We start from the raw sequence: 12937 nt of genomic DNA on the forward strand, positions 1-12937 counted from the left end.
ACTGGGGCTCTGGAATGACGGAAGTGACTAAGGGCAGAACAGGAAGGGAATTGTGTCTGTTTTCCCCAGAGAAGTACAGGGCCCCAATTCTGCTTTTGCATAGGACTAAGAACACTCGAAGGATTTTCAAGGTAGTCTCGGCCTTGTCCTTACTCGACCGGTCTTCCTTTTGGGGACCACAGAGGTGTGTCACTAGGGAAGGTGTGCAGGAAAGGGCCCGAGCCTGGGAGCTGGCACTGGCCAGGGTCCTGCTCTGCTATGCACTCGCTGAGTGACATGTGGCAAGTTACTTCCGAGGCCTTGGCCCTCAATTTCTATGAAATGAGAGAGTTGGACCAGATGGTCTAAAGTTTCCTTTTAGCTTTAGTAGACCATGAGTCTATGTCCTGTGGATCAGGCTTTATTGTGCATGTAATTCTGTTTCAGAGCCGTGTTGTCTCTGACCCATGGAATAGGCAGTTCTGATTGAAGGATAATTAAGTAGAAGTGGCTTTAGGTTACTCCTGCAACACTTCCAAACAAAACCAGACCTCCGGTCAGGCGCCGTGTCTCACACCTGTAATCCCAGCACTTTGGGAGGCTGAGGCGGGCAGATCACGAGGTCAGGAGATCGAGACCATCCTGGCTAACATGGTGAAATCCCGTCTCTATTAAAAATACAAAAATTAGCCGGGCGTGGTGGCGGACGCCTGTGGTCCCAGCTCCTCCAGAGGCTGAGGCAGAAGAATGGCATGAACCCGGGAGGTGGAGCTTGCAGTGAGCTGAGATTGTGCCACTGCACTCCAGCCCGGGTGAAGGAGCGAGACTCTGCCAAAAAAAAAAAAAAAAAACGAAACAGACCTCCATCCTTCTGTCCTCATGACAACACTTCACAGTAGCTTGGGCTTTAGAGTGCTGATCCATCAACTAACTGATCTAATCCTCATGATGACCCTGATAACTGCTAGGTCCATTTTAAACGAAAAGGCTGAAGCTCACAGAGGGAAGGAGAGAATCTTCCAGGTGCCTGGTCCCATGATGGGTGCTTTACACATCACCTCACAACAGCCCTTCGAAATGGTTAATGTTATCCCCATTTCACAGGTGTGAACACTGAGGTCTGATAAGGCAAGATGACTTTCCCAATGTTATGCTGATGATAAGATGATGAAGACAGTTTTCTCACTCTTCTTCCCCCTTTGCTGTGCTGCTTCCCCTGTTTACAACTTCCCCTCAAGATGTTGAAATGATAACCTCCTTTTTTGGGGCATTCTTTCATGACACTCCCCAAGTCGACCTACGAGCCTCAACAAGTCACTTCACCTCTCTGTGCCTCTGTTTCCTTAACTGTGAAACTGGGGACAACAGTCCCTACTTCATAAGGGTGTTAAAACCCTTGTTGAAAGAAAGTACGCAGTGAGATGTATGAAGAGTGCGCAGCCCAGAGCTCATATTAAGGATGCAGCAATTGCTCATTCTTATTCCTTTTGGAAACTAGTTTGCCCCTCCGATAGTACCAGGCAATTCCTTTTACCCCCAAATCAAATTAAAATCACAAAGAAACTGTCTGCATTTTATTTTAAAGTTTTATTATGAAAACACATGGAATTAACGGTGTTATCCATGTATTTGCAGCAGCAGAGAAACAGTGACTGTGGACCATCCCCACAGGGGACACGTATCCTTTGGCTAAACAAATATAAATAATGGAAATAACACCTAATACAATAACACAGCACATAAAAAGATTAAATTAACAGAAGGGACAGGAACTGCGGAGAGGAGTCCTGAGTGTGGAGAAGATGCGTCTCATGGAGAAGCGTCCAGGCTCAGGTGACCTTCCCGGAAGACTTCCTGTCTCTGGGCAGCTCAGTTCAGTTCCAGGTCATACACGTACTCCTGGACCCAGGTCTCACTGGGGTCAGCGCAGACTTGCTTCCCTCTTTTGGTTTGGAATCTGTAGAACAAGGAGCGGACAGATGAGAATCCCATGAGACCTTTGAGGTCATCTGGCTTTTTCCCTTGCCTGGGGTCGGTATCTTCCTCTGCCTGACCATGGTCCACGTGGGCAGCTCTGGTGCATGGGATCCTTCCCGGGGCAGCACTGGAACCAGGCTCCCTGTAACTTCCACCCACTGGAGTTAGCTGTGGGCCCCAGGGGTTTCCCAGATTAGGAACCAGTGGGCATTACAATCAATATGAATAGATCTGCCCATTCCCTGCCAGCCTGGCAGTGACTTTTCCACATGTCTTTCTAGCACGGTTTGAGAAATCGTCCATATCTCATGTGACCTGTCCGACTTCCCCTGCTTTCCAGTCCTCTGGATAACTTCCTCCCCAGAAACCCCTTCTCTCTCGGCTCCTGCTCAGCCGCCTTCAGCACTTGAAAAATGAGTTCATGACCTGTGTCCTCACTGCTCTCAGGGAAGGCTTCAGCCCTGAGAGCTGCCTCCCCACTGCTCAATCACCCCCTCCCCAAAATAGGCCCCCTTTTAAAATCCAGCCCTCGCCCTTGCCTCCCAGAGCAGCCCAGGGGTTGATACTCACACCACAGCTGGCTGGGAGCAGAGGCTGCTGGTCTCGTAGTAATCTACCACAAAGTTGCGAGGAAGCTTCCTCACGGTGTAAGAAAAGCAGCAGGAGGTGGGAGGGTCTGAGCCCACTGAAAGGAAAGGCCAGGGTGAGATCAACACTGCACATGGGAGCTGTTTATTTTGGCTTCTAGTTTTGTGTCTTCTTTGAGCATCCCTGTGGAGCTACCGGAACCACAAATATGGTCCCTTGTATCCATTCCCACCTCACCTGAGCGGGAGTCTTATTCTGAATACTGGATCTTCAGACAAGAACAAGAAAGAAATCTAGAAGACTGGAACTGGATTCAGTCTCAGAACACATCGCACTCCCTTCATGTGACAGATGGGAAAACCAAAGCACAGAGAGGGACAGGGGCTTGCTTGAACAAGTAATTAGAGGCAGAGCCAATTCAACAGTCTGACTTCCAGCCCATCTTTTTCCTCTGCTAGTTGCTAATTCTTGAGAAAATACGAACTTGAATGTTATTGAATACTAGACTCTACATTTAGCGCAGACTTCGTGGCAATCTTCCTAGCTGCCTTTTGTCCCATCCCCAGATCCCACTGTTTGACCAGCCACAACTAGAAAAAAGGTCTCTGCCTGCACCTCGGCTCTGGAAACAGCAGCTGCGAAAGTGGACTTACTTGGTGCTGAGAGTGCTGGAGAGCAGAAGGCAGCTGCTAGCGCGAGGAGAGACAGGACAGTCACGCGCAGCTTCATGGTGTCGGTGGAAGACAGGTTTTCTCAGAGGTGAGGCTACAGAACGCAGAAGCTTCAGAACCCAGCTGTGTCCCGTGCTGATACTGAGTTGGGAATCTCTCTTTATAGAGACTCTGAGGCCTGGGACAAATGTGGGGGCTCAGCAGAGCGAGTGGAATTTCCATGGTAGAGATGATGTCGTGGCTCCTGAAGCTAGCTGAGTGAGGAGTTCCTCTCAGCTTCTCTTCCCCAGGGCGATGTCATCATAGAGGAAAGCTGAGGGAACTGCAGGCTAGAAGAAAAGGGAAGTGGTACCACCAAAGGAAGTGACCGAGACCTGGGGGGAGAATTGCAAACCACAGAGGAAAGATGAAATGTTCACACCTGCTATAAGTGACTTGTAGACAACAACTGTGCTGCTCTTGGTGATTGGCACCCCCAGATGCTGGAGGGTTCATGTCAGTCTTTCCAGGCTGGCCACAAGCCTGGCCCCAAGAACAAAGGGGGAGCCAGGACCCCCCCGATCCCCTTCCTGTGCCTTCTTCTGCTGAGCTGAGTGCCACTGAATTTTGTGTCCTGTATGTTTCCTTGGGCATGAAGAGTCCAGCATTGGATGTGCAGAGGGATCCAGTGGGGTGACTTAGCAACGTTTGTATCTTCTTATTGGACACTTAGCATGTACCTGGCACTGGGAAAGCTGTCTTACACATATCATCTCTAATCCCTCCATAGCCCTGAGCAGGGGTGTGTCATCTCATTTTACAGATAAGACAATTGAGGATCAGAGAGTGGTCCACTGATGTGCTCAGTGCCACAGAGCTGATGAGTGGCACTGCCAAGATCTGAATCAAGATTCATCTGACTCCAAAGTCTATTTTCTTTCCATGCTGTAGTCTCCAGAATAAACATAGAGTGTGACCACAAACAGAAACCGCTGACTGATAGACTGCTAGGAGCTATTCCACACTCAAAGACCGATTGTACTCAAACTTAATTCAGGAAAGAGATAGGGCTAGTCTGTCCTAGAACAAGGAGGGAACGGAGGAGAAATAAAGATTTCAGGATATTTTCTTGGACCAACAAAAGAACAGGACATATAAACCAGTAAGAATCAAGTTTGGAAGACTCGATTAGAGAATGTTTAGACTCGATTAGAGACTCAGATAGAGAATGTTCTTCTAGTATAAAAACAGGATTGAGCTGGGTGCAGTGGCTCACACCTGTAATCCAGCAATTTGGGAGGCCATGGTAGGTGGATTGCTTGATCCCAGAAGTTTGAGACCAGCCTGGGCAACATGGTAAAACCCTGTTTCTACAAAAAAAAATACCAAAAACAATTTGGCTAGGAGTGGTGACGCACACCTGTAGTCCCAGCTGCTCAGGAGGCTGAGGTGGGAGGATCACCCGAGCCCAGGAAAGTCCAGGTTGCAGTGAGTGGTAATTGTGCCACTGCACTCCAGCTTGGGTGACAGAACAAGACCCTATCTCAAAAACAAAGCAAAGCAAAACAAAACAGAACTGTATATGTAGTAATGAGTTTATCTATGTTACAGACAAAATATGTAAACTAAGAATGTGGGTGTGTCCCAACCAGTCCATAGGGAATGCCTGTGCTTATGTTAAGCCTTGGCTGCTTTGACAGCTGCTGGGCACCTGTACAGAAGATTACAAAGGCCCTGAATACAGGAGTATGTGAAGTTGGGCAAATGAGGGGAATGAGGATAATTGGATGGATCTCTATCTGCCTTTAGCTCTACTACTCTAACCTGCCTGCTCACCCCTAACCCCATTCTTCTCTGAGAAAGAAAAAAGAAGAGTAGGCCAGGAGTGGTGGCTCAAGCCTATAATCCCAGCACTTTGGGAGGCCAAGGTGCATGGATCACGAGGTCAGGAGATTGAGACCATCCTGGCTAACATGGTGAAATCTTGTCTCTACTAAAATTACCAAAAATTAGCCGGGTGTGGTGGCAGGCGCCTGTAGTCCCAGCTACTCAGGAGGCTGAGGCAGGAGAATGGTGTGAACCCAGGAGGCAGAGCTTGCAGTGAGTCGAAATTGTGCCACTGCACTCCAGCGTGGGCAACAGAGTGAGACATCGTATCAAAAAAAAAAAAAAAAAAAAAGGAGAGTAAAAAGAAGGAGCCATGACTTCAAACTATACCACAGGGCTACGGTAACCAAAACAGCATGGTACTGGTACAAAAACAGACACATAGACCAATAGAACAAAATAGAGAGCTCAGAAATAATGCTGCATACCTGCAACCATCTGATTTTTGACAAAGTTAACAAAAACAAGCAATGGGGAAAGGACTTCCCATTCAATAAATGATACTGGGATAATTGGCTAGCCATATGCAAAAGATTGAAATTGATTCCTTCCTTACACTGTGTATAAAAATCAACTCACAATGGATTAAATACTTAAATGCAAAACCAAAAACTGTAAAACTATAAAAAATATGATATCCTGTAAGATAACCTAGACAATACCATTCTGGACATAGGATCTGGCAGAGATTTCATGATGAAGATGCCAAAAGCAAATTCCAACACAATCAAAAACTGACAAATGGGATCTAATTAAACTAAAGAGATTCTGCACAGCAAAAGAAATTATCAGCAAAGTAAAGAGAACGTACAGAATGGGAGAAAATATTTACAAACTATGCATCTGACAAAGGTCTGGCATCTGAAATCTATAGGGAACTTAAACAAATGTACAAGCAAAATACAAACAACTCCATTAAAAAGTGGGCAATGAACATAAACAGATACATTTCAAAAGAAGACATACACATGGTCAATAAACATACAAAAAAAATACTCAACACCACTAATCATTAGAGAAATGCAAATCAAAACCACAATGAGATACTGTCTCAAACCAGTCTGGATGACTATTTTTAAAAAGTCAAAAAATAACAGATGCTGGTGAGGTTGCAGAGAAAAGGAACACTTATACACTGCTGGTGGGAATGTAAATTAGTTCAGCCATTGTGGGGAGCAGTTTAGCGGTTTCTAAAAGAACTTAAAACAGAACTACCTTTCGACCCAGCAATCCCATTATTAGGTATATACCCAAAGGAATAGAAATCATTCTACCATAAAGACATGTGCACATGTATTTCATTGCAACACTATTCACAATAGCAAAGACATGGAATCAACTTAAATGCCCATCGATGATAGACCAGATAAAGAAAATGTGGTATATATACTTCTCAGTCATTAAAAAAAGAATAAGATCATGCCCTTTGTAGCAACATGGATGGAGCTGGAGGCCATTATCCTAAGTGAACTAATGCAGGAACAGAAAACCAAATACTGCATGTTCTCACTTATAAGTGGAAGCTAAACATTGAGTATACATGGACACAAAGAAGGGAACAGCAGGCACTGGGGCTGACTCAAGGGTGAAGGGTGGGAGGAGGGAGAGGATTTAAAAAAATTACCTGTCGGATACTATGCTTATTACCTGGGTGATGAAATAATTTGTACACCAAACTCCCGCAACACGCAATTTACCTATATAACAAACTTGCAAGCCTTGAGGGCAAAGAGGTAAACAGGGGTCAAGTTACAGAGAAGCTTCCATTTCATGCCAGAAATGATGTAGAATGTTTGCAAGATTTTAAAAGGAGAGAAACAGAGAATGATTTTGAGCTTTAGCAAAATTATATTGGATGCTGTATCATGGGATAGATTAAAAAGAGACAAAACTAGGCCAGGCATGGTGGCTCATGCCTGTAATCCCAGCACTTTGGGAGGCCAAAGCAGCAGATCATTTGAGGCCAGAAGTTCAAGACCAACCTGGCCTACATGGTGAAACTCCATCTCCATGAAAAATACAAAAAATTAGTCGGGTGTGGTGGCACATGACTATAATACCAGCTACTTGAGAGGCTGAGGCAAAGAATTGCTTGAGCCTGGGAAGCCAAGGTTGCAGTGAACCAAGATCAGCCACTGCACTCCAGCCTGGGCCACAGAGTGAGACCTTGTCTCTAAATAAATAAATAAGAAAAGAAAAAAGAGTTGCTAGGACCCTCCTCTAGTTGTCATGGTGAGAAACCATAAGAACCTGACAGGCAGTGGGAGTGGTGAGAGGCAGATGCACATAAAATTGAACGTAGGCTAGAGTTGGTGATTTAACAGGTGTAGGAGATGACAGAGAAAGAGGAGACAAGGGTGACTCTCGGCTTTCCAGCTTGGAATATTGATAGGAAGAGGCACTTTTTGTTGGGTAGAGAATATGGAAGAAGGGGCAAGGGACCAGGAGAGGGATCAGATGCAGTACCAAGACACACGCCCTGACCTACTGCACACATGCAAGAAATGGCCAGAGAAAATAACAAGGACTCGGGACAGAAAACAAGGGGCTGGCTGTGGAAAGAGGGGGCTGTGTCAATGAGACATTGTCTGTCTAAGACGCAAGACAGGGGACTCCAGGCTGCTGCTTCTGCCTGCAGGAAAGGCGAGGCCCACACCTGCTGCAATCTGACCACGCAGACCACATATGAGAAAAGGAGGCCAAAGCTGGGCCAAACAGGATGTTATCATCAGTGAACCCATCCCTGGGGCGCCTGCTGCCAAAGGAGCTAGCGGAGGGTGACACGTGGGGAAGTGGAGCCTCGGGGCCAGAATCTGGAAGGAAAGCAATGCCCCACGCTAGACAGCATGGGCAGCAGCGCACAGTGGGGAGGCAAGCCGGGCAGTGCAAGGCAAAGACGCCGCAGAGGACAAACTGCTCAGCCAGGATTCCCTGCACTCTGAACTGGGATGCTCTGCTGAACTGAGATGGGGCCTTACAGAGGCTGAAATGAGCCAGAACGCTGGGACACAAATCAAATCCCTCCATGCTGAAGGGTCCACGGTGTTGACTGCTGGCTACTTTCTGTCACCACCACCTGAGGAATCTTCGGTGGTCAGTTTCCCAAAGATCAAGACTGTGACACCATGCCTCCTTTCCTTCTCCCCTCCCCTCCCCTCCCTTCCCCTCCCTTCCCTTCCTTTCCTTCTCTTTAAAGTAAATCATAACCTTTTAGATCCAAGTTACTGAAAACTTCTTTCTATAAGTTTAATTTACATTTCTGTTTCAAATTGTATCTTTATTGGGACTCCCAATTCTGTCTCTCTTTTTTTTTTTTTTCTGAGACGGAGTCTCCCTCTGTCACCTAGGCTGGAGTGCAGTGGTGTGATCTCGGCTCACTGCAACCTCCTGGGTTCAGGTGATTCTCTTGCCTCCCTCTCCTGAGTAGCTGGGACTACAGGCATGTGCCACCACGCTCAGCTAATTTTTTGTATTTTTAGAGAGACAGGGTTTCACCATGTTGACCAGCCTGGTCTCAAACTCCTGGCCTCAGGTGATCTGCCTGCCTCGGCCTCCCAAAGTGCTGGGATTACAGGAATGGAGCCACCATGCCTGGCTTCAATTCTCATTTTATTTAAGGATTCTTCCTTGGCTCTGGAGACCTACCACACTTCTGACTCTCTCTCCTGATTCTCTTTGTGTGTGTGTGTTTCTTTTACTTTAAGTTCAGGGATGCATGTGCATGTGTGTTACGTAGGTAAACTTGTGTCATGGCGGTTTGGTGTACCCAGGTATTAAGCCTAGTACCCATTAGTTATTTTTCTGATCCTCTCCCCTCTCCCACTCACCATGGCCTTTCTTTTCCTACCCTTCCCATTAGTATTTGAACTTCATAGTGAGAGTTCAGGCATAACACATATTGTTAGTCAAATCAGTGATTTATTTATTCATCAAATAGGTATTATGCTTCACTATATGTCAGGCATTGTGGTTGTCGCTGGAGATACGCTGGTAACTAACACAGACAGTGGAATATAAAACTGACCAATTCCATCTGCATGACCCCAGGTTCATTATTTCAACTGGGAACATCAATTTACCACCCAGGAAATGTCTAAGACACTCCCAACTCAACCCCATCCTGCATCTCCCTTACATTATTCGTTCAAGGTATATAAATTAGGCACATGCTATGCGTGCGACCATATTTCCCTCCAAGCAAAAACACATGGCAAAGGGGTATATGTACTGGTTTGGGGATTGATAGAGAACGTCTTACAAATATATAAACACTGAGATAGAATTATATATTCAATAAATCACTTTATTAAAAAGAACACAATAAGAGATAGAGACTAGGTCTGGAGGCTCATCATGTTATAATCATCATGTGCTAGGATTTGGTTTAAATCAACCAACAAGACATGGTCTGACATCAGTTTATGATCTGAGAAGACACTCTAAAAAAATCTGCCATTATAGGATTGTTGTGAGGATCAAATATAATAAGTTGTGGTACAGAACGTATAGTGTGTGGTACCTAGAGTCAGACTACCTGGATTTGAATCCCTGCTCTGCTAGTCATCAGCTTTATGGCCTTAGGAAAATTGCTTAACCTCTATTTACTTTGGTTTCTTCACCTGTTCAACTGAGAAAGTATAATGGAACTAAATCATAGGGCTGTTTTGAAGAGTAACAGTTCAAACATGTAAATTATGGAAATTGGCACATGGTGGTCACTCAATAAATATTACTTATTGTGAACTAAAATTTGTGTAGCTGCTAATCCATTGTTAGCATGAAATAAAAGCTTGTTTCCAAACTCCCACATTGCCTTTATTAAACTGTAAATTTCTTGAGAAAAATAAACTAAAATAAAATCAACTGGACATGGTCTAGATTTTTGAAGAGCAAATTACATAGATAACTAATTATAACACACTGTGCAGTAATCACAGAGGCAGAGGATGCCCCTAGCCAGAACACTGACTGATTCAGCAGTTTCCATTTCCTTTTCTCACCCTCCGCAACTCACAGAAGCCAGCTCTCAGAAACAGAATCACGAGTATGGAGGGGGTTCCCCTAAGAAGGGAGTGAGGGAATGCAATTCGGGGTATCAACCGAGAGCTGGGAGGCAGAGGGTGGGGTGAGAAGGAGGCATTGCTGTGATGTAGGTTTCTAATGAAACAAGTGACAGAGATACTTTTATTTGGAACTGGTAGCAATAGGGGAAGATACATGGATGCCAAAGCTCCGGTGAAACCTACCACGGCCCCTGATCTTGCCTCTGCTTCTCCTCCCTCAGGACTGGCACTAGCCATCATTGGGGTGGGATGGAAACAGAGCTCATGTGCATTGAAAGACCTAACTCTACAGACACTTAGGAAGGACAGAATTCCAAAGGCGTGGTCCCCTTGGCTTCATTGTTCTCCAGCATCAAACGTATCAACTCTAACCCCTTTATGGGGAATTCAAGGCCTGTCCTGGTTTGGTCCCAACTTAGCTTTATTATCCGTATTCGCCCCCACCGCTCTGCAGCTCCACTGAAGCACCCCCTCCTTCCTCTGAGCCCACAAAGTCACACCCAGGACTCTGCCTCAGCTGGGCCTCCACTGCCCACCCATCTATAGACGCCTAAATCCCGGGCAGTTATCCAGACACAACTAAAGTTCCATCCCTTCCATGAAGCCTTCCCCAACCCTCTGGTGGAAGGTCACTTCTTCCCCTCGTGGGGTTCTGAGCTTTCATTTCTTTTTCTACTAGGAGTCTTAGCACTTTCTGCTAAGTGCTACAATTACCTGTTCACATACTCTACCTGCCCCCACGAGACCAGGGGCATCTCAGAAACAAAGATCATTAAAACCAACTAAATCTATTTCTCATTATAAAATGAGGTATGCTGATTGATTGTGAAAGAATAAAATAATAAAATATGGAAAATTTTAAAAAGCATATAATATGGCTGAGAAGGTAGAGACCCTTCCACACCACTGAAATTATGTATTGAAAAGAATAAGGAAAAACCTGCTTCAGTTTGGCATGGTTTATGTAAGTACAGTATAGGATCCTTAAAATGATTCAAAGAAATGGCAAATCAAGACTTCATTTTGGCAAAGGCCGTTGAACTGAAACTTTAGCATATTTATCAATAATTTCTTTCAGATTAAACAACTGACCACAATCCACTTTCAGCCAGTAATGCTGGAAATGTTTTAAAACAAAATTAGTTCATAAATTTGTGGGCTGACCAAGAAGGTAATAAAGTCTCACTAAATAAAGTGAGAAAAATTCAGAAAAAGAAAAAAATAAGAAAATAAATCACCCGTGGACCTAAGCACTATTCATTCTTTAAGGCATGTATTTCCAAACTTTTAAATTTTTCATATATATATATATTTATACAGTTCTTCAAATTTTATAGAATTTGTATAATGTTGTATCTTGCTTTTCCTACCCACTGACGTTATAAGCATATTTATGCCACTTCATTCATTTTAGGGACTTAATAATAAATGACCTAGTGGATAATTTATCATCCCCTGAAGGAGAGAAATGAGCTTTGTTGATTTTAGAGTTATAAATGATGCTGGGTCAGGTGTCTTTATGTTTGAAGATGTCTCCATATTTGGGTTGTTTCCACAGAACTCTTTCCTAGAAGTGTTTTTTTTTTTTTTTTTTTTTTTTTTTTTTTTTTTTTTTTTTTTGAGACGGAGGTCTCGCACTTTTCGCTCAGGCTGGAGTGCAGTGGCGCAATCTCGGCTCACTGCAAGATCCGCCTCCCGGGTTCACGCCATTCTCCTGCCTCAGCCTCCCAAGTAGCTGGGACTACAGGCGCCCACCACCACGCCCGGCTAATTTTTTTTTTGTATTTTTAGTAGAGATGGGGTTTCACCATGTTAGCCAAGATGGTCTTGATCTCCTGACCTCATGATCCACCCACCTCAGCCTCCCAAAGTGCTGAGATTACAGGCATGAGCCACCACGCCCAGCCTCCTATAAATGTTTTTTTCTAGGTTAATGGCTACAAATATTTCTAGGCACCTGACATACTGACACCCACCTCTGAAGTATTTTTATGATCCACAACTAGCGTTTAACACAGCGCCCTAGTCACTCCGTGACTAATAAATAGACAAATGACTGAAACGTGACCTCATGCTTTCTATTCCTCAGCTTTCATTCAGTTCCTTGCCTCTGGGAGGAGGCGGGGTGGTGCAGCCCTCCACAGCATCAGCCCATCAACCCTACCCCTGTGGTTATAGCAGCTGAGGAAGCAGAATTGCAGCTCTGTGGGAAGGAATGGGGCTGGAGAGTTCATGCATAGACCAGTTCTTTTTTTTGAGGCAGAGTTTCACTTTTGTTACCCAATCTGGAGTCCAGTGGTATGGATCTCAGCTCGCCACAACCTCTGCCTCCCAGGTTCAAGCAATTCTCCTGCCTCAGCCTCCTGAGTAACTGGGATTACAGGCATGTGCCACCACGCCCCACTACTTTTGTAATTTTAGGAAAGACATGATTTCTCCACATGGTCAGGTGGGTCTCAAACTCCTGACCTCAGGTGATCCGCCGCCTCAGCCTCCCAAAGTGCTGGGATTACAGGCGTAAGCCACCATGCCTGGCCTCATAGACCAGTTCTTATGAGAAGGGATCAGCTAAGAATAGCCTTGGGTTGACACACACCCCTTTTCACACTCACAGGAGAAACCATTTCCCCATGAAGCTAGAACCAGTCATGAGTTGAGAGTTGAGAGTTAGAGAATCGCTCAGAGATGCTATTCTTGGATATCCTGAGCCCCTGTGGTCACCGGGCACCCTGAATTGTGCAACACACAGCATGACAGCATCACTGTGCTTAAAAATTTCCTTCCTCACCCCCA

At 45.1% G+C, this 12937-nt stretch overlaps 1 protein-coding gene across 1 annotated transcript; it reads right to left on the bottom strand.

Annotated features, from left to right (window-relative positions):
* Positions 1 to 1551: 1551 nt before the first annotated feature.
* Positions 1552 to 3514, bottom strand: LOC102117861 (C-C motif chemokine 4). Its single transcript, XM_005595248.4, has 3 exons — positions 3198 to 3514; positions 2527 to 2641; positions 1552 to 1936 (listed from the first exon to the last, which is right to left on the bottom strand). The coding sequence occupies exons 1-3, from the start codon at positions 3271 to 3273 to the stop codon at positions 1849 to 1851; spliced, it is 279 nt and encodes a 92-aa protein (XP_005595305.2). The 5' UTR covers positions 3274 to 3514; the 3' UTR covers positions 1552 to 1848.
* Positions 3515 to 12937: the final 9423 nt, after the last annotated feature.

Source organism: Macaca fascicularis, chromosome 16 (genome assembly GCF_037993035.2).
Source record: "Macaca fascicularis isolate 582-1 chromosome 16, T2T-MFA8v1.1".
Taxonomy (NCBI): domain Eukaryota; kingdom Metazoa; phylum Chordata; class Mammalia; order Primates; family Cercopithecidae; genus Macaca; species Macaca fascicularis.

Coding starts and splice junctions, on each gene's coding strand:
- LOC102117861 (XM_005595248.4), bottom strand. CDS start 3,273: ATGAAGCTGCGCGTGACTGTCCTGTCTCTCCTCGCGCTAGCAGCTGCC. Junction 2,642..3,197: donor TCCAGCACTCTCAGCACCAA/GTAAGTCCACTT, acceptor CTTTCCTTTCAG/TGGGCTCAGACCCTCCCACC. Junction 1,937..2,526: donor TGCTCCCAGCCAGCTGTGGT/GTGAGTATCAAC, acceptor CTTGTTCTACAG/ATTCCAAACCAAAAGAGGGA.